A 22,716-nucleotide genomic window follows, 5' to 3' on the forward strand; every position below is an offset into this window, starting at 1 on the left:
AAAATTTCCAGACTCAGGCACATGGTGCACATACGTACTCTCATACAGGGACCATCACTCAAAGAACATTGGCTTCCTATGAAATTAGAAATCAGGTGCAGCGGTTTTTTGACAGTGTTTATGTTTCTGAAGACCTCACATTCTGTTTAACCATCAGGATATGTTCCCACATGCAAGTCAACATGTCCTCCATGGTGATGATAGGGTTAGTTATTGTCAGCCATCCCTATTGAACACTGCTCCTTTCCAACATGTATCAAGTTAGCCAGATTGCTTCAGAACCTGAACTGGTTTGTTATTCGATATAGGATTTTCAGATAGACATTCTCTCTCTGCCTTGAATTCTACATTTGTAGAGGTCTGTTCATCCCAGCTTCAAGTGCCATGGTATTTGAGAAACGAGCCTAGAAAAATGGGTTATAATAATTTATGGTTTACACATAATTTCACTTTGACATTCAGATTTGACCAGGTAATTTGATCTGTAGTTGCTTTTAATAGATACTTAAAAAAACACCATGCAAGAGAACTGAAAACGCTGACTTAAACAGTTATGGATTTTGCTTTCCTTTCAGGTGACATCATTGAAAGGTTTTACTGCCTGAGTGACTATTATTGACAGATATTATTATTGCTTTCACTGCGCGCAGGGAAAAGGTATTACTGGCAGAGTCAATGCCACACTTAACAGCAGAAGAAAAAAAAAAAACAAAAGCAAAAATCCCTTCGGACAGATACTTTATAGGAACGTAATGGCTAGCTACTATAATTGCACAATCCTTTTGGTGCCCAGAGCCAGCACAAGTCCCACTGCTGGCAGATGGCTGTGTGATGAAACCCGAGTGCCGTTGCCAAGAGGCTAAAACCTATAGTCCGAGCAAGCGTTCTATTTACTGCCACCGCAGCCAAAGAAACTAACCAAAAAACAGCCTGAAGTTGTTTCAATGCCAGTCGGTAATCAATAGCTGTTCAGTGCCAGCTCAAAATCTGCTGCTACAGCTATCAGCTCCTCACAAAACACCTTCCCCCCAGGAGTTTAGCTGCTCAGCTTCCCAGGCTAATGAGAACACTCAGGCCTGGTCTACACTGGCGACAGAGGTTGACATAAAGTCACTGACGTCGATTTCCGAACACCTGCGTCTACACTGGCACTGCAGTTAAGTCGAGGCAAAAGTCGACTTCATAAAACCACCTCGTAGCGCCTAATACGAAGTTATTGCTTCGATTTAGCGTCAGTGTAGACAGAACTTCACTTAACTCGACGTTAATGGCCTCCAGGAGGTATCCCACAATGCCCCGTTGTGACCGCTCTGGACATTTGCGCTGGGCTGTACCGTGGTCACACTATGTGGAAATGGCCCCTCCCCTCAAGCCCTGGGAAAATTTGAATTTTCATTTCCTGTGCAGCCAGCGTGGAGAGAGCTCTGTCGCTGGACTCCTCATGGCTACTGCATGGCCCAAACGCGCTCCAGCATGGCGTCGACCAGAGGTCTTAGATCTCATCGGGCTGTGGGGCGAGGAGTCCGTTCTGGCTCAGCTCAGAGCCAGCAAAAGGAATTTGGACATTTAGGGGAAGATATCCCAGGGCATGCTGCAGAAGGGACACAACAGGGACGTGCAGCAGTGCCGCGTGAAGATCAAGGAGCTGTGGCAGTCATATCAGGAAGCCAAGGAAGGTAACAGCCGTTCTGGCTCCTTGCCCAAAACATGCCGCTTCTATGAGGAGCTGCATGCAATTCTCGGCGGCGACCCCACCATGGTGCCGCCCGGCAGCATCGATACCTCCACTAGATCACAGTCCATGGACAATGACGAGGACTCCGTGGACGAGGAGGAGGAGGCTGAGGAGAACAGGGTGCAGGAGAGCGCGGTGTCCGTTCTCCCAGAAAGTCAGGACCTATTCCTGACCCCAGAGCAGTCCAGCAGCACACAGGACAGCAATAATGACCCCGGGGAAGGCACATCTGGTGAGGTTTTTTCCTTCTTAGCAGTTCTGTCCTTTTAAATGGGGTGGGGGATGAGGGGGGCGGCAGGAAGGGGATTTCAGGTGTTTATCGGACTTTACTGGGAGGGTTACCCCCGGAACAGATTATTTATGTGCAGAGATAAGCTCCGAGAATCATCAGTTGATATCTCAAGGAAACTTTCATGTGGGTAATCTGTTATCCTTTGCACAAGGTTTCGGGGGAGGGCAGCCTTGTTCTTCCCTGCCCGGTAGGATACTTTGCCACGCCACACTGCAGTCAAGGGAGCCGGCATCATGGCGGAACACAGCAGAGCGGCATAAGGGCCAGGCTGGTACCCCGCTGCATGCAGCAAATCTTCCCTTTCCTCGTGCGTTACCCTCAGGAGACTGATATCACTCATGGTCACCTAGGGAAGACGCTGCGTGTTTAAAATTCTGGAGCTGTACAGCAGATGTCCTGTACCTCTGTATTCCGCATTGCAGTGTCCTACCAAATCACTTTGATTATTTTTATTTGGTTTAAGCAGAGACTATATTACAGCTCCTCCCTTCCCCCGTGCTGTCTGCAGATCCCCTTGGCTTCCCATCTCTGTAAGTGCACAGCGAGCTGACCCTGCTGGGACGTTAGGAATGGAGTGAGGGGCTGGGTTTGCCTTGTGCACTGCATGGGGAGTATTGTCTACATTGTTGCAGTAGTATCATTTTCTTAGGTCTGCTAACAATGGCAACCTTGTGCATTTCTTTTCCTTCTGTAGACACCTCAGCCTTGGCCCAGCCCTCTAGAAATGCTGCAGAAAGACGATCGCAGATTAGAAAGAGGTAAAAAAAAACAAACCAAGAGACATGTTTGGCGAGCTCATGAACGCCTCCGCGGCCGCAGAGACAGAGCTCAGAGCGTGGCGGCTGACCTTGTCCCAGAATATCGACATGGACAGGGAGAGTCACAGAGAAATGCAGGAGCATGACCGCAATACCACGCAGGAGATGCTGCGAATCATGCACGACCAGGCAGACATGCTCCGGCGGCTTGTGGAGCTTCAGGAGGAGCGGAGGCCGGACAGAGTTCCGCTGCAGCCTCTCCCTAACAATCCTCTGCCTATGGCTTTGCTGCCCTGCCCCTCCTCCACCGCAAGAGGTCTCGGAGGAGACTGGCCAGGCTGCAGTACATGATGCACTCCACCCCGGTGGAGACGAGCAGAGAGCAGCGGCGGCCCCGCTGACAGCTGGCCAGCAAGAAACCACGCTACCCCCTGAGACTGTGAACGAACACTTCCCCTCTGCCCCCCACGACTTGAATGTTCATAAATAAAAGTTTGCATCATTTCAACATGTTTCTTTATTAAATCATATCTTGTTCGGGAGGGATTTGGAGGGTACAGATATCGATTGTGGGGAGGGGGCAGATGTTGAGCAAAGGCAAACAACAGCCAGGAACAGAAATCAGTCCTGCATCTCATTGCAGAACCTGGTTTTCAAAGCTTCCCTAATGCAAAGCGCTCAGCGGTTAGCTCTCAGCGTATTGCTGGCATCTGGCTGCTCATAATTGGCGGCCAGTCTTTCTGCCTCCACAGCCCAAGCCTGGGGGAACCTCTCCCCCGTCGCTTCACACACATTATGAAGAACACAGCACGCAGATATCACTGACGGGAGGTTCTTTTCACTCATGTCCAGCCTAGTGAGGAGTCTCCTCCATCTGCCCTTTAAACGGTCAAAGGCACATTCAACAACTATTCTGCGCAAGTGCTTAACCTGTTATTAAAACACTCCTTGTCGCTGTCAAGGTGCCCGGTGTACGGCTTCATTAGCCAAGGGAGCAAGGGGTAAGCAGGATCCCCCAAGATCACCATTGGCATTTCCACACCCCTGATGTGAATTTTTTGGTCAGGGAAGGAAGTGCTCGCCTGCATGTTAGAGAACAGCCCCGAATTCCGAAATACGCACGCGTCATGCACCTTCCCAGACCACCCCACACAGATGTTGGTGAAATGACCCCTGTGATCCACAAGGCCCTGCAGGACCATGGAAAAGTACCCCTTGTGGTTTCTGTACTCGGTTGCTAGGTGGGCAGGTGTTAAGATAGGGATGCGTGTCCCATCAATGGCCCCCCCGCAGTTTGGGAACCCCTTTGAGGCAAACCCATCTACTATGTCCTGCACATTTCCCAAAGTCACTCTCCTTCGTAGCAGAAATCTATTGATGGCCCTGCACACTTGAATCACGGCAACGCCCACTGTAGATTTACCGACTCGTAATTGATTCCCAGCTGAGCGGTAACAGTCAGGGGTTGCCAGCTTCCACAGAGCGATGGCGACTCTCTTCTCCACCGTCAGAGCTTGTCTCAAGCGAGTATTCAAGTGCTTCAGGGATGGGGCCAGCTCCAAGCACAGTTCTAGGAAAGTTGCCTTTCGCATACAAAAGTTTTGCAGCCACTGGTCATCATCCCACACCTGCATAACGATGCGGTCCCACCCGTCTGTGCTTGTTTCCTGGGACCAGAATCGGTGCTCCACGAACTGCAGATAATGTGTTACAGCCTGCAGCAATCGGGAAGTGTTCTGCTCGATGGCTTGTAGCAGGGCAGCCTCGGTGGCATCGCTGTTGCCTGTGCTTCGGCTTCTTGCTCTACTTTGAAAATACTCAAGGATAAGCCGTGATGTATTTGTGATGCTCACAATATAGTGCAGAGTTGAGCTGGCTCCAGGTCTCCACAGCAATGGCGAGCGCGCAGCGTAAAAAAACAGCACGAAAATCCGTTTCCTGTTTGTTTGGGGGGGAAGAAGGGATGGGAAAGCAGCATTGCATCATGGGATGATGAAACTCGTCCCAACAGCCACCGCGGCTAGTTGCACTGTAGGATAGCAACCCACAGTGCACTGCTTTGAAAGTGTAAATAAGCGTGGTGAGTATGGACACAGGAGACCTGCGCAAACAGCGTGGTGTGTACACGCTGCAGCGACTTCTAAAATCGACAGGTAAAAGTCGACTTTAAGTGGATTTCACTCGGCAATGTAGACATACCCTGAAATGGTTATGTTAAATATTCCCCTTCACTAAGACACTAGATTAAATCTTGTGAGAACATTTCCTTCTTGGAAGCGTGGAAAATGTCTGCTTTGTGCACTTATGGAAACCTGTGTCAGTCCAGGAGGGTGATAGATCCTTGCTCTCCTTCATCAGAAACTGAATCAAGGTTGACTGAACTTATTTCTGATGCCTTCTGCAAGCCAGGCTACTAGAAATTAGTTTTGTTTGTGCTGGATTTTAATTTGCTTTAGAAAGCAAAAGAGGGCTGTGTAAAGGGAAGGAAATGTTTTACCCGTTAAGTTATGAGACTTAACTCAGACTGGATAAGTATTCTTATTCAATACTTGTCAGTCAAGCAAAAATAGCCAATTAAAGTGACTTTTTGAATATAATATTACTAGAAATGGTCAGTCAAATGTTTAGAAAACATACTTAGAATCACGACAAAAAGAAAATTGGACTGAAAATTAACAGGCAAATTCATCCCTAATATTACTGTTTTAGTCCACAGCGTACATGAGGATAAATTTCACCCACAATATGTAGGTTGACATATCACATCCAAAGACCAGTTATTTACAAGTGGAGGAAGATGTCTAATTAAATATTCTCTAAAGTTGGTTTTATAAAACAAGATTTGACATTATTTACTATATACACAGTCCTCTAGGTACCAGGAGAATCCGAAATCTTCTCCCAGTCACACAGTGCTTTCCAATCTTATTTCACCAGAACTAAATTAGTAATATGAAAGTGCGCCTCACTATTGTGGGGTTTTATACAGGCAGCTATCACCATACTTTCAGAGTAAAATAGATCAAGTTTCAAGAGGCGTTCATGGAGTCTGACTCTCTCTCTCTCTTTTTTCCCCCCTTTAGAAACTGTTTGGAGAATTTTTTGTTGTTTGGTTTATTTGCTTATTTCAGGGGTTTAAATAAATGAAGGAGGTAGAGTTTAGGTAGAAGGTGTCCATGTTGAGTGTCATTCCTCTTTGAAAAAGGTTTTCCGCCATAGAAAAAAAGTCATGCTGAGTTTCCTACGGATAGTTGGTCTCTGGATTTGCCTAGTCTCCTTGGGATGCTTGTGCCATACTCAATCAAAAATGTTTTGTCCCCAACTCTCAAGTGCCTTGTGACATGTCTTGCCTCAGAGGAACACGACTGGTGAGATAGTTCATAGATCAAAATTGAGTTTAATGTAGTTGGAACTTGAGCCGTTAAACGCTTTGAAAATTAGGACCTAGGACTTAAATTACCATGTGAAGTCGACTGGGAGCCGGCGAAGCATGGGTCTGATGTGCTCACAATGACCTAGAGGGCCCTGCTAAGATCAGTTCCCCATTGTGCTAGGCACGATATAAGCATATAGTAAAATATGAGTACCTGCCGAGAAGAGTTTATAGTTTACATGGTCAAAGGAAGTTACTTTATGTATTTTACAGATTAGAATGAGAGATATTCCCAGGTCTGCCATTGGCCTGATCTGTGACCACCGGCAAGTCACTTGACCATGATCATTAGGCCCCCAACCTACTAGAATACAATACAAACTATATTTGTCATACATAGCATAGATAATTCACTTCTTTACCTAAGTGCTGTAGCTGTTTAACTGTGCACAGCAATGTTACACAACACTTTGGGACAGTTAGTGAAGAATGCTATTGAATTGTAACCCCCTGGAATCTCACCACCCCAGTTCTGCTTGAGGTTTAGGGCTGTACATTACTAGGTTTCTGATTCAGAAGTCATTTCTCTCTCACTTCACATTCCCTCAAGCCCACCCTTGCCTGGAGTCTTGGCATTTTACCTTCTGCCTGGACAAGGGAGGAAACGTCTTCTGTATCACTGTTGAAGCTTGGGGGTCCCTTCGGTTCTTCATATTACACTGCCTCCCACCCACATGCCCTGTGTCACGGTCACTCCCTTTTAGGGGTTGCAGTGGTGGTCTCGTTTGAGTGGAAGGTAAGCTCTTTTGACAGACATATGTTGCGTATTAGCGTGGATCACAGAAGGTGGTGGAAGACTAGCAAAACCTCCCTTATGAATGAACATGACATTTCCACAGCCCACAAAGCTCTGCAGACCCAGCTGCCTCTGAGCAGCACAATGCGATGTGGTTCTGTTATTCCAGCTGTGTACCATCTCTTCGGGAGGTGTGTGAAAAAGTGATGCAGTGCCATCTCATGTGAAATTAAATTCAGATCAAATGAGACAATAAGATGTTTTCTTAAACTAAACTTGCTTTCAGAATATTATTTATATTCAAATTACTTGGGGCTGATGAACTGAAAGCCAAGAAGTTTTATTGAGAGAGAACATTGGATTCAAATGTTACACTGACATGCAATTTGAAGCAATGTGCAGATTAAAAGTCATCTAGTAAAGAAACCACACACTTAACTCTTCAGATAAATACTAACCAATTTTATTTTATAAATACAGATGCCGAGATTTCTTGCAGTTACTAACAGAATTTTAACATGCCATTTATTATGGGATATTTTATTTTGTTTTAGTTATTTAAAATACCTTGCCAGGCGAGGATAAGCCAACACTCTTATGCTTGCTATAAAAATATAGCTGGACACAATCTTCCAAAACTAATATTCTGAGAAATCTTAGGAATTTCTAGTGGGGGAAGAAAATGCAATGAAAGATTTTCACTTGAAAACACTTGCAGACTTTTAACTGTGTGGTAGTGATATATCATCCCAATTTACGGTTTACCTCCTTTCCCCCACCCTAAGCTTTCTTTTCTTTTTTAATTCAGTAATTTACAAGGCAGACTGTAAAAAAGCCATGAGGTGGTGGCTTGTGCAATATTTTTGCCTTATAATGGCAAAAATAAATTTGTCAATGCTTTGATTAGCCCCAAGACACTGTTTTAGGTAGAATGTTATAAAACACTGTGAAGAAACTTAGTGGCAATTTAAGTTGTGGGTGTGCTGAAATGATTCATTATTGAAGAAAGTGTGTAAAGCAAACTTGTGCGACAGGCATGCAGAATCAAGAATAGCAGTACTGTGATATAAGCATTCTAATTACAGGGGTCAATAGTGTTTCATTAGAAGAATTTTTATCAACTCCATAAACAGTAGGTTAAAGAGCAACACAGCATATGGGAAGCCAACCATTGGGCTTTGTTTGGTTGTGTGGAACCTAATCAAGTCAATTTGAAACAAATGCAAAAAGCGTTTAAAGTCACATTGATGTTCCATGGACCCCATTTCGTACATTGTCCAATTGCTTTGAGTGAACTGGTGTCTGTGTAAGGGACCTGATTTTACAACTCTTCTTTGGGTAGATTTAGAGACACTACAACACAGGCTACATTATACTACTTCAATGAGAGTATAATGTAGAGACTTCAATGTGAATTTTGAGAGAAAGAATTCAATGAGAATTCTGTACATGCTTCAGGCATTCCAGTTTGGCTCTCATTATCCAGTCCATAGGGTTTAGTAAAAAAATATTTTTTAAGTTCTCCCCACACAGAGTAATAATGCTTTAAAACAGCTGTTAATTACCCTATGGCAATATGGACAATTAATTTAGAATGCAAAGGAATTTTTCTATGAGGTTAGAACTAAAGCACTGACTGTCTTCTAGGGCAGATGGGTCCCAATTCCACAAGATACTTAAGCATGTGCCCAACTTTAGGCATGGGAGCAGTCCCACATGGCTTGGGAATACGTTTGTGCTAAATGTTGGGCACGTGCTTAATATCGTGGCCTTAATTTCTGAATGCCTGTTATTTTTAAATGGTTTCTTGCATTATCCCGAAAAAGATTAAATACTGTAGAAAGGCTAGGTCGGCTAATGCAGTTATAAACACAAACTTTCAAAACTGTTAATGAAAATATAAATAGGATTTCAATATAATCATTAAGGTGTTACACAAAAAATGCAGCTACTAGACAGTGGAACTCTGTGTATACTGTATCTCTCACTCAATGTGTTGGTTTGTTAACCTACAATGTTTAGATTACACGTATCCAGGAGTTTAAATTAATTTAGGCTAACTTTAGAGTGAAGTTAGAAAGTAACTGATTAGTTTACTGGTTCAAGAGAAAGGTTAGAGTCGAAAGACAAATCAGGCATGATGAAGTAAATTACATTTTTATTCTGCTATATATTTTTATATTTGAGAGCTCACAACTGAGCCCAAATTCTTGGGTATACAATATAGAAAGCAAGAGCAATGAAATCCAAACTCAAACAAATACCAGGAATCACAAGCAGGCTGCAAAATCTGTTTTTCCATTAGTGCAGCTGTAAACACGTGTCAGTGGTAAACTACCCATCTACAATCAAACTGCATAACAGTGCAAACATACCAATTGCACATAGTCTGGATTACTTGAGTGTGTCCATGAAATCCATCACAGCACCTTGATGTCTGAAAGCAAGACACCTCATACTAAAGACGACAGGTGGAACTTGCAAATATAATGCATTTTTTAGGCTTTTGCCTCTGGCCTAGTAACTATATTTTAATCCTAAACCAGGGGTGTGGGCAATTTTCATTGGTTAGATTAACAGATGACAATTGAAGAATAGTTATCTAGCCCTCAAGGTCTCCACCTGGAAACTCTGCCTACTGGTAGTAGCAGTGAGTGTGGGAGGGGAAGGATGTTGTGTGGGTATCATTTACGTGGGGAAATAAACTATGGGGGGCTCTCATTTAGAGGCTTATTAAAAGATGCACATTTCTCTAGTAAGTTTACACCAGGCTTTACAGAACAGAAAACCCATCAGTGCAATCTTAGAACTCTAAGGATCGCAAATCTCAGCTGATTAAGTAGCAAATTCATGGTATTTCTGTAACACTGACTACATTGCTCAAGAGAAATTGTATATTGGAGAAGGTAAAAATATAAGGTCTGCTGGTCATACCATAGATATATTTTTAAATTAACTTTTTTCCTCAAAAGATGAAAATAAAATAACTAAATAATAATGCAAGCAGACAAAGATTCATACAATGAATGGCCTGATTGGCATTAATATCTCTTTCCAGAAAAGTATTTAGAATGGACTCTGGTAGCTGAAAAACAGCTTATAAATACCAGACAAAGAGAGGACTGGAAGCAGAGTCAAAGTTTACCTGGACTTTGAATATACCTTGATCCTGTGTTATCACTCAGGTACAAAAGTTCATTTTCCAACACCGAAGGAAGAACTTTAATCATTTTTCCATAATTAACACAAAGGAGTATAAGTGCAACTTTATCTTCATTTCAGATTGCTGCCATCACCTTGGTACAATCCACTACCAAATCCTTGTTCAAGATTACTTGTCCGAACTTTTGCGCGGCCTGCGAAAGCTGGACATGTTTTCGTTCAGTGCATAGATCCTTCGGGAGAACTCCTCAAACTCCCCTAGAACTTGATCGTCACATTCCACTGCCACAGCATGATCCACCGGGATGCAGTTAAAGGCTTCTAACTGATCTCCTGTGCTGAATCCTGTCGCTTCCATCCCAATTATTTCCTCTGCTTGCTCGACAGTGCAACAGAGATCAGGGCGGAGGGAATGATGGAACTCGCATGCCTGCTCGCTGCTTGTGCTGCCAGTGTGTTCACTAGACAGAAATGTTCCATTTATTGCACTATTATGTCCCAGGAAAGACTCCTGCTGGTCTTGGGCATTGTTCAGACTCCCATTTTCTGCATTTAAACTGTCACACAAATCCTCTCCTTTTTTGTTGGTTTCTTTTGAAGAGTCCATGGAGGTATCTAAGGACGAGGTTAGCGATCCAGATGCTTTATCCAATTCTTCTACAGGGGCTGCAATGGCAACAGGCTGTGCTAAAGCAGAGTTATAACTAGGAGGGGGGGTTTTGTACTGTAGTCTTTCATTCTCTGAGCTAGCCCGTTTCCGATGTCCTTTATCTGGAGAAGGAGGCCCGGTAGATAAGCCAACATCCAAGCCTCCGAAGGTAGAACTTTGTCTCTTTGGAACTGGAATTGCACTAGAAATATGATGCCGATCACTATAAAAAAGGTAAAAATGACAGTCATCAATGTGTGATCACAGTACAAAAGTTTATAGCCAGAACAGTATCGGCTTATGACAAACTAATTAATACTGAACCTGGACAACCTATTATTGAGGACTCCTAGAGCAAGATCATCAAGTTTGGTCCTACAATGCTGATACCCAAAATGTATTAATGCTGTATACACTGTAGAAGCCATCCTAAGTTACAAAACTATAAGTTCAGCTGGAGTGTACGTAGAAAACTCCCACTGTCTAAAGGTCAATCAACCAAGAAACTATCATATTACATTGATTCATACAATTACCTTAACTTAAGGTAAAGTTTTCATTCTCATCATTAAGTCCTCCAATAAGCAGTTGCCATATTTGAGAGCACTATTTCCAGTAGACACTCCCAAAAGCATGGCCTATTCTGAGACGTCAGGAGGTACTGCACAGGGTCTTGACTGTTATAAAATTAACTTGTGCTAGTAACATAAGGGCTTGTAAACACTACAGAGAAACTACAGTCACCAGAACTATTTATGTAGTGTTGATGTTGGGTTTTTTTTGCTAGCAAAACTTCTCTGATCCAGCAAAGACAAAAATGAGTAGTGGTGAGCCATGCTAGGGATTAAAAATCAGTTTCCATGTTACTCTACAGTAAGTTTTTGAAAAGTGCTTTCTAAAACACTTCAAGTTCTTCAGTTATCTTTATATATTTTTTACATTAAATGAACACCAGCAACACAGCCTTCAGACAAATTTATGAGAGCAATAAGCAAATATGGTGGCAGTCAGCGATGGGAACATTGCCCATGAGGAAACTGAAGTCAATGACTCAGCTCGTATTTGTTGCCAAGGAGCCATTAGATGGTAAATTGTCTGATTATATATCAAGAGCTTTAGTAGAAAACACATTTCACTTCCAGGTAACCAATTCAATTACAGCCATTATCAATCCTCTGAACTCAATCCCTTAACATTCAATTGTTGTTGGCACATGTGGCCTCCAAACACAGCCAAGTGTGAACAATACCCCCCTTTCCATTCAGGGGCTGAAGCACTTTATTCCCACTGTGGAGAGTACACAGCACTTTTCACTTGTGGAACTCAAATTGCTTTACAAAGAAAAATAAGAATCCAACTTAATAGTTGAGGAAAATGTGGCCTGGAGAGAGAAATTTCTTGCCTGAGGCCATAAAGAGAGTCAGTGACAGAGCTGGGAACACCACCCAGGTTTCCTAATTCCCAAGCCAGTGCCTTATCCTCTGGACCTCAGTGCTGCTTCAGGCCTCCCTCATTGTAAGCTTTTTTGATCACACACTTTTCATCAAGTTTCCATTTATAAACTGTTTACGAAGGGTTAATACATGATTAATAGATGTTCTAAACAGGTTACAGAGTAGTACGTGTTCTAGAGGGTTTAAGCACAGCAGGGGATGGTGTTATAGAGGATCACAGGTAACTTCTACTAACCTGTTGAACTCCAATGATTAGTCACTTGTTAAAACATCAACCACTGAACAGCCCTCTGTGTTATCAATCTGCACACAGAACCTTCATAAAAGTTCAACCCTTTTTACACAAACGGTGTGGTGAAGAGACTGCAATCAGGCCATATATTTTAGTCAAGTGTACATGGGGTAGCCTGCTCCACCTTTTTTCCTCACTCCTTTCAGCTTCTGATTCAGTACACAACCATCAAATGCTCAGTACTAAGTATTTGATATTAGTTCCTCAAATCCCAGTCAGTCTCCTTTACTTCATTTCCCCTGGGTTTGGGAAGCCTTCCCTGTGAGATGTGAGCCTTGATATGAGAAACAAAGGAACAGAGAGGTAAGAAACAGACTGCTGTGTTTTCAGGCAGTTTTACGCCATCTATTTAAAAAAAAAATGGAAATAGTTTTAATATAAGGCATTTTTCTCTGCATTAAGCTAGAACATGTTTTATGGCTAAGTTACATATCTTAGAGATTTACTCTGAGCCCTGAGGGTTTATGAAGACTCAAGGCCAGACCACATTTCTTAAGGCATTCCTTGGCACATTGTTTGGAGCTGAAGAAAGAGGCATGTCATTCTGAAGTTGTTTATGTGAAGTAATATTCTCATCTCATAAATAAATGGCTATAAAAGACCGTCACATCTGACTGCTCATTCATGGTTTAATTGCAAGGCTCTGTCTGATCACTTAAGAAACGGCAGATACTTTTTAGTATAAAATGACTGCTTACAAATTGCTAAATGAGACACAAATACGGTCTTTTGCCTGTTTTTAGATATACTGGATAATTACACGGTAGAACAAATTTTTTCCTTCATGCATGTGGTGAATGAACCTTTCTTAATAAGTTGCATACTTTGCCCAATGATCTGGCAGCATGCACCACTTGACCTGACTGAATGGGGGGGAGCTTTAACTCTGAATGTGGGCTGCCCAGTGAGGGGCTAGACAGACAAGTCAATGCCCTACCTGAAATGCAGAGCAAAGAGGAACGGACTTTCCTAGTCTGCTGCCACTGCCATGGGCCTTGCTGGAAGAGGCACATCTGCCTGTTGGGAGGAAGAGGGAGACAGAGCCTGGCTTTCTCCTGACAGTCTAGGTGGTGACTGAGAAGGAGCTTCACAACTGCAGCACCATTTGCCTAGTGCTGCAGGAATTTGGATACTGCTATATTGGTGGCACTTTGTCATCGGGTTGCCCTATGAGGAGCCTAAGACATCTCTCTTGAGCAGAGTAAGAAGCTGAACTGACAAAAAAATGCAGAAACCAGTCTGTCGAAGGAACTCACTCAGTGGGGTGGGGAGAAGAGCCATAGAAGGCAGTGATTTGTCACTCAATCTAGCAGTTCAAACTCCAGAAAGAAACCCATTGGTTCCAACCTTCAAAAGTGTCGGGGCAGGAACAAGTATATGTGCACCATTATTATTTACACAGCTCAAGAGTATGGAATGTGACTTACAGAACAAACCGTAGCTAGCTTATGATCTCACTTCATAAAGGAGCAAAAAAAAACCTACCAGGAACGATGTTCCAAAATTATTTTGTGGAGTCTGGATGAAGACAGAGTGACCACTGTGTAAAATCATAAGTAGGTCATGGGCTTTTCATGTCTGGAACTATTTGATAAATTTGCCTTCTCTATCACTAAATATATACACAATCTCTTTTAAATTGTAATGTTTTAAAAACTGTGCCAGAGGAGGGAAAAATGTCCACATGCAGACCAGCATTAATCCTCTTTCAACCTCAAGCACAAATCTTATTCCCCCACCCCACCAAAAAGGTAGACCGCTCCAAGAATTGATTCCAACATTAATTTCTTCTGTAAAATTCAAAGATGAAACCATTCTCCTTGGGTTCTATAACAATGTCAGGGGTCAACAGTCAAACGAGAATCGCTTCCTGCTCGTTGGGACCCCAGGAGAACCACACTGTCCAAAGGGGAGGGGAGTTGCGGGGGGGAGGAGAACACTGCTTCAGACAAAAAAGAGCTAGACCAGCACTTGTGGAACTAAGCCAAAATATTCAAACAAAATAAGGCATGCCTCTTACAGCAGAAGGAAAACTCTGCAAGATAGGGCATATATTTTAGAAAATGTGTTTGTGTTAGGACACAATGATGGCAGCTGCATAAACAGACACGCCACATTAACTATATTGCAGACATTTAGTGGCTAAAGGGTTAGAAACAAATTTAGTAAAACCAGAGAAAGGTTTTTGGGTTTGTTATTTTTTAAACTGTGGAATTAATTTCTAACAAGACTTTTAAAATGACACATCACAGGGTAATGGAATAAAAAAGGTGTTGTTCAGAGACAAAAACAAGGAACTCCCTTTCCTTTCAAGTAGGTCAACTGTACAGATAGAGATGCAAACTAAACGATCCTAACAGTCTAATGCAGCAGCAATGCAAAATTAATTTCTCATGATTACAAAGTGACTTCTCAATTCTTTAGAATTTGGCTGCTCTAGCTTTTCCAGGCCTACAGGAAAATCATGTCTGGCCATATTTCTTGAACAGTAAACAGGAAAAACATTGAGTTGGAACACTTTTACGATGCTCAAACATTGTCGAAGGTACTACAGTACATAAGGTGACATAGTCCCTCCTTTCCAAGAACTTACAATTTAAGGCCCTGATCCTGCAATCAGATAATTAAGGCAGAATCTTAAACCACTTCATTGAAGCCAATGGGAATCTACCCATATGAATGTGATTGGAGGAGCAGGTCTAACTTCAGATATGACAGGAAGAGGTAACAGATCAGAGCTGGAAAGTTGGGACAGGGGTTACGGAAAGAATTACTAAGTTACTTGGCAATTGCTAATGTACACCACACAAAAAACAGTGTAAATAAAATAGGTCTTACATTTAGAATAGTTTATTGATATTAAATTACTCTAAGCAGGAAATCAACGTGATCATTTTGCTGCAGGGCATTCATCCTGTCTGGAGACAGCAGAACAAATGAAAAAAGGGCTAAGTGTACTGCTGTTCTAGGACCATGATGTTTATCAAAGAGGGTGGTAGGAGAAGGATCAATCTTCAGCAATGATCTGTATTCATAAAATGATGGGGAGAGTGGAGACTGGGGCAAACAGTTTAACAAACAGCAGCTGCATGCCAGGTGTTTCCACTGTAAGCTCCCTGGGTTCTTATACTTCTGATTCAATAATTAAAATAAAGGTATTGTACTTCCCTAATCAGCACTGGATTAAGACTGGACACAGGCTAAATTAAATATACAAATTTAGGGAATATATGGAGCGAATAGCTAAATAAAAGAAATGGGACAATTAAAGACCTCATAATCCACAATTAGAAAAAAATTAATTAAAATTACAAAAAAGTGTTGGAAAAATACCATGAGTATTCTCACTGCAACAAATTTAGGACAAATTCATCCCTGGTATAATTCAACTGACTTTAGTAGAATTACACCAGGGATTAATTTGTCCCCATCTGTTTATTTATGAAGGCCCATCAGAGCCCATGGACTTACATTACTCCACACACAATACTCCAGCTGAGGCCTAATAAGCGCAGAGAAGAGCGAAAGAATTACTTCTCATGTCTTGCTTACAACACTCCTACTAGTACAGCCGAGAATGATGTTTGCTTTTTTTGCAACAGTGTGACATTGTTGACTCAGCTTGTGATCCACTATGACCCCCAAATCCCTTTCCACAGTATTCCTTCCTAGGCAGTCATTACCCATTTTATATATTTAAGTAATTTTTAACTTATTCTTTCCCTATTTTAGTCTCTGATCCTACCTCTTTTTCTCTGGAATTCATTAAGTTACAATATCTGACTATATTGGGGATTTTAGAAAAACAGTGGGCTATTTAGTTTTGCAACTGATTAAGTAGCACATTCAGTTAGCAAACTAAAGCTGATTGGCAGAGGATTTTTTAACGTTACTTTAGAATAAGTTCCAGAGGGGTAGCTGTATTAGTTTGCATACAGCAAAAACAATGAGAGTCCTGTACCACTTTAAAGACTAACAAATTTCTGCAGGCATAAGCTTTCGTGGGATCATGCATCTGACGAAGTGGGTTGCAGTCCACGAAAGCTTATGCCTGCAGAAATTTGTTAGTCTTTAAAGTGGTACAGGACTCTCGTCGTTTTAGAAGATGTAAAATGTATTTGTCTAGCAGCTATGGAGACTGAAGTCTATCTATCCAACTGGTAAAGCGCAGTGGCAGTGCAAAATTTACCATGCCACCCGACTAAGGTACAACATTGACACAAACTACTTCTAAGGGCGAGTTAGTTCAGCTTCCAATCACAACTACTTGACCCATCTTCTGAAAATGCAAACAGATGTGGTCACCTGTCCACTAGGAATGGTCTGAGACCAGGGAAGTAGATAAACTGATATAGTAAAATTGCCATCAGACCATGATGACTTAGACATCAACTTGGACCAGACTGGAGTCAGTGACCTATGAGGCAAAGTGAAGTTGTATTATGGAGTGGAATTCATAAATAAAAACAGGGAAAAGAGACTCACATTTACTGAGCATTATAGATAAGCATATTACATCAGTGACAAAATCGGAATGTTTCAATTGTGTCCAGATTTCTGCTTAGAATACTCTCTCTTCATGGATTACTGGTTATATTCTTTGGATAATCTCACAAGCACCTAATGTGCAAGAGACAGGAATTCTGCTACGCAGCAATATGGGAGTTCAGAGAGAGTTTTTTTTTTTTAAATCTGTTTATCCACAATATTTCAAAATATTTTTTCCCAATCAAGAGATGTGAATTGCAATCTGTTCAGCTTAATTTTTTAAAAAGTTCTTTCAATCACATTCATTTGAGATTATTTATTCCATCTGTAACAGAGACTCTCAAACTAACATATTATGAAAGACAAAATACAATTCACAGTCTCAAATATGTATCTTTCCCTCCCTACAAAATGTTTCCTCTGAGGAACATTACTTGATCACAGCTGGTCAAAATACTAAATCTTGATTGTCTGGCCAGAAGCCAAAATCCACAGCTACACACTATGGTATGAGAATACTTTAAAAAAATAACTTAAACACTATTTGATCTTTTTTTTTTTTTTGTTGCAAACTATGACCTCATGGTAATAAGAACGCTAACTGAAGGTGTTTAAATTGGTTTAAAGCCATTTGAAATGTTTGAAGCTCCAGGCACAGCTCTAAGCCAATATCATGTCAACTGTGCTAAAAAGCAATAATAGTTTCTCACCTTCTTAAAGATTACTGCTTAAATAATGCACGATAATGACAGGGCTGCAAAAGGTGCCAAAAGAAGGCTGCCAATTTGAAGTTAAGGTGAAATTACGTCTTTTGGCAGCTAAGAATTCTGACAATTTTTTTAAGCTTCATAAATTAAGCTACCAGTTTTCTAAGCTCAATAACTTCAGCTTTACTTTTCTCCTTGCATCAGGCACTATGAAAAATAGAGCAGTCTTTAGGAAGAAATGGTTACCAATTGGTTCCATAATTGCTGTTCTTTGAGGTGTGTTGAACATGTCATTCCACTTCAGGTATGTAAATGCCCAGTGCACAGTTGCTGGCAATTTCTCCCCTCAATGGTACCTGTTGGGATGATGCATGAGCCCTCTGCTGCCTCGTGCTGCTGCATGAAGGTATAAACGCACAGTGGCCTCCACGCTTCTTCAGTTCCTTCTTATTAGACTGCCTCTTTATCGGAGTCTAAGGAGAATGGGTTGTGAAATGGACATGTGCAACACACCTTAAAGAACAAGAGTTACGGAACAGATTAGTAACTGCCTTCAAATGATTGCACATGTCCATTCCACTTCAGGCAACTCAGAAGCAGTTTGATCTGCAGGTGGGATTGGAGCCTACCTAAATAAAGGCTGAAGGATCACAGGTCCAAACTTGACATCTCTGGACTGTTCAGAAGTGGCATAATATGAGGCAAAGGTATGCACTGGGGATCAGGTTGTTACTTTGCAAATGTCCAGAATGGGTACTTGGGCCAGAAAGGCTGTAAAGGCTGCATGTGCCGTCACTGAATGTGCTAAGACACTGTTCGGAGGGGTTACATTGGCGAAGCTGTAGTACAAACAGATACAAGAGAAGATCCAGGACAAGATTCTTTGAGAAGAGAGACTTCATGTAGTTTGCAATAGATACACACTGAAGATAACAAGATTGGCATTTTACTTGGACAGGACTAAACCAATGCTCTCCTAATATCATTCTAGAGTGTGAAGTTTCTCATTCTTATGACCATAAGGCTTACGGAAGAGAGTTCGTAAATAGCCTGATTAATATGGAAGTGAGACACCACTCTGGAGAGGAACTTCGGGTGAGGACATAGGTACACTTTGCCATTGTAGAAGACAGTATACGGTGGTCCAGACACGAGCACTCATAATTCATCCACTTTCCTGGCTGATATAATTGTCACCAAAAAGCTACATTCACTGAGAGGTGGAATAATGAATAATGGACAAGTGGTTAACAGTTCAAAAGGAGAACCCACTAACTTTGTTAACACCAGGTTTAAATCCCAAGGGGGGGGGGGGGGGAGGGAGATAGAATCCTCCCCTTAGGGATATAACCGGTCCAAAGCTTTCAGAAATCTGATTGTCATAAGATTGGGGAAAAGAGATCAGTTATCAACTGGCAGGTAGAAAGCTGAGATAACTGCTAGGTGGACTTCAATGGAACTAATGGCAAGACCAATGTGTTTCAGATATAACAAACAGTCCAACATATGATGGACTACAACCCAAAGTGGAGAAACACCTTTTCGCTTAAACCAGACAGAGAATCTTTTCCATTTCACCAGGCAAGTAGACTTAGAAGGTTTTCTACTATTTAAAAGTATATCCTGACCCCCGTTCAAACAGATCTCTTCCTAAGGTGTCAGCAATGGAGCATCCAGGCTGTTATGTAGAGGGCTGCAGACTGGGGCAGCAGAGGTGACCATGGTCCTGAGAGATCAGCTCTGAATCCGGAAGTAGTGTCAACAGAGCTCTGACTGAAAGGGTCAGCAGAATGGAAAAATCAAGGTTGCCGAGGCCACGCTGGAACTACGAGCATGACTTGTGCATGGTCCTGCCTGATTTTCAACCAGGGAGGAGTGGGACTGGAGGAAATGTATATAGGAGCTTGAGTGACCAGGGCAACAGGAAAGTGTCCATCACAGACCCGGGGCAGTGATCTGCTCAGGAACAAATGTGATGACACTTCCCACATAGACCTGTTTGCAATAAAAAAAATCAACAGGGATTCCCCCTGACCCGCTGGAAAATGAATCTGACAACACGTCTGGGTGGAGCAACCACTTGTGGTGATTGGTGAAGGATTTGTTTAACTGGTCTGCCAGACTTTTCTGCACATTTGGAAGGTGAGAGGCTTTGAGGTGGACTGAACTAGCAGTACAAAAAGTTCCACAGCCTCATTGTCTCCTGGCACAGCACAGTCAACCAGGTCCCACCTTGTCTGTTAGCACAGAACATGGCCACTCTCTTGTCTGTAAGTACGAGCAAATTTCTTCCATTGATATAGGGAAGGAAAGCTTGACAAGCTGTCAGAGAACAGAGACATCTGGCTATTTACATGAAGAGTCAAAGCATGGACAGACCATAAACCTTGTGTCTGCAGAGACCCCAGGCATGCCTCCCAATAAGGGGCAGAAGCATGTGTTAGTACATGCAAGTGTGAAAATTGGCTGAGGAGGAGCAAAAGGAATCCTGCCCAAACATTTGAAGGTTCTGTCTACCAATCCAGAGAGGTCAAGATTTGTGCTGGTACCCAAATTAACATGTCTAGAGGATGATGCACTGGCATGTACACCACAACTAGTCACCCTTGCAGTTTTTGGAGATGGAGCCTGGCATACATAAGTGAGAGAGGTCAATAGCCCTAGAAGCCTGAGGTAATTTTGAACTGCTGTGGTAGGATAGGCCTTACAGTCCAAAACAATGGCCAGCACTGCCTGTAATCTTAGTGTGGAAAGAAGATCTCAGCTTCTGTAGAGTCTGAGACAGTAGTTCCTCTAAACTATCTTTTGTACAGGTGACAGGATTGATCTCTTTGTTTTGATGAGCAACCGTAGGGCACTGAAGGTGGACTGACTGACCAACACGCTGGACAGCACCTGAGCCTTGGACTGGCCTCTCACCAATCAGTGGTCAGGAAGGGAAACATCTGAATTCTTGACTTCCTCAGGAATGCTACTACAATTGCCATGCACTTTGTGAACACACACCGGGCAATGGACAAGCCAAAAGACAGTACTGCAAACTGGCAGTGGGATTTGTTGACCACAATCCTGAGAAATTTCCTATCACTGATGTACTGCCACATGAAAATACACATCTTAAGTCAAGGGCGGCATACCAGTCTCTAGGATGGGGATAATAGAAGCCATAGTGACCACATGAAACTTTATTTTCCTCAGATATCTGTTGAGCTCTCAGGTCTAAAATAGGTCAAACACACTCTTTTGCTTTCTGGATTAGGGAATAGTGACAATAAAACCCCTTCCTTCTGAAAAACCTAAGGAAAGATTGAACCACCTGAAGGAAAGTGTCCTTGTGAGAGTAGTCCCTGAAAAGGGACAGGGAAGGGGGAAGAGAAGTAAACAAAGTTGTATCCCAATTTCACCATGCTTAAGATCCATTGGTCCGTAGTGATATGGGACCAAGCACTTAGGTAGTAGGATAGCGAATTGGCTACATAGTAGAGTAGGAGAAGCTGGCACTCTGGAAACTAGTAGACTGTCCTCAACAAACATGTTAAAATGCTAGCTTAAAACTCCCAGGCTGTCTGGATGAACTGGGAGCTGTCGCAGAAAGAGGGGGTGGTCTCCTATAAATTCTGCCCTGTTTCCTGCTTAGGTCCTAGAAGTGAGGTGTGAAAACTGGATAATGGTGAGGCTGCTGAGGTCGGAACTGCTTCTTCTTTGGGACAGGTGTATAAATGCCCAAAGTTTGGGCACCACCCTAGAGTCCTATGGTGTTTGTCATCTGTCTTCACAGAAAAGAGCAACAGATCCTCCAAAAGGTAGGTCCTGAATGGTCTGTGGACTTCCTAAGGAAGACCAGACACTGGAGCCACGAACATCTGTGCATCGTAATGGCTAATGTCATGGCCTTAGCTGCAGAGTCAGCAGTGTCCAAACTTACCTGAAGCCAGGTCCTGGCCACTAATTTACCCACATCCTCCATTGTGAGAAAGTCCTGTCTCACCTCCTCTAACTTTTAATAGATTGTCCCAGAGGCTCAAGTCATAGCATCCCAGCAATGCCTGCTGTTTAGCCATCCTGAGTTGTAGACTTACTGTTGAATAAAACTTTCTGCCAAAGGGATCCAGTTCCTTTACATCTTTTCCTTTCGGTGTAGATGTTGTTCTCGCTCACTGGCAGCTAAGACCACGAGCAATCCCGAAGGGGCATGGTTGTAAAAATGTTCAAGCCTCTTGTGAGGAAACATACCTTCTCTCTGCCCTTTTTGCGTGTGGGATGGAGAGGGGAAAGATGGACTCTCCCACAGCACCTTTGTAGGCTCCAGGATAGCATCACCAATTGGGAGAGCCACTTGAGAAGGTCCCACAGAAGCTAAGATGTCCACCAGTTTGAGAGACGTCTCTCGAACCAATTCCACCTGAATATCTAAGGAAGAAGCCACCTTCTTTAAAAAGGTCCTGATGGGATCAATAATCATCCGGTGGAGGTGAGGAACCCTCTAACACCACTGCCGAGGAGGAGAAGAAAGCCAAAACTGGCTGTGGTGGCTCCTCTAAGGAGAGGTTCAGAGGGATTTCTTCAGGCTCAGTACCAAACTGGTACTGGGAGTGGCTACCTTCTGCACTTGGCTGGGTAGTTCCTGATACCTATTGGATGAAGTAGAGCAGGGAGGGTGTGGTGGTGACCTGAAGGCAGGCAGAAATTCCCAGAGGTTCCAGAATGGCCACTGGTAAAGCCCTGGGACACAATTTTGTCCAGGCCATGGGTCTGCTTGTCAGCCAATACAGGGCCTCCAGCTGGTACCAGGGCGATTGATGGCCAAAGGGGAACGGTGTTATACATGACACGGTTGCGGCATGTAAGAGTCAAATTCAGAGTCTGAAAATGAATCATGGTCTCCTCTGACCAAGGTGGGGTTGTCCATTGGTGCCAGGGATTGATGTTGGGAGCCCAGGGAAGATGGTAGCAAGGAGATCATGGTCAGTTTTCCTCTGGATGGCACTGCTTGAAGAGGTATGCGGGAGA

At 42.9% G+C, this 22,716-nt stretch overlaps 1 protein-coding gene across 1 annotated transcript in view; it reads right to left on the reverse strand.

The window, feature by feature from the left end:
* Nucleotides 1-9,095: 9,095 nt before the first annotated feature.
* The window catches only part of UVRAG (UV radiation resistance associated), a 155,497-nt gene continuing 141,876 nt past the window's right edge, over nt 9,096-22,716 (reverse strand). Inside the window, exon 15 of the mRNA XM_067533189.1 lies at nt 9,096-10,988. Coding sequence (XP_067389290.1) covers nt 10,286-10,988 — 703 coding nt within the window. The 3' untranslated portion in view covers nt 9,096-10,285. The remainder of the gene's footprint in view (nt 10,989-22,716) is intronic.

Source organism: Emydura macquarii, unplaced genomic scaffold, assembly GCF_026122565.2.
Source record: "Emydura macquarii macquarii isolate MOO-44397 ecotype Brisbane River unplaced genomic scaffold, CSIRO-AGI_Emac_v2 contig_3328, whole genome shotgun sequence".
NCBI classification, from domain to species: domain Eukaryota; kingdom Metazoa; phylum Chordata; order Testudines; family Chelidae; genus Emydura; species Emydura macquarii.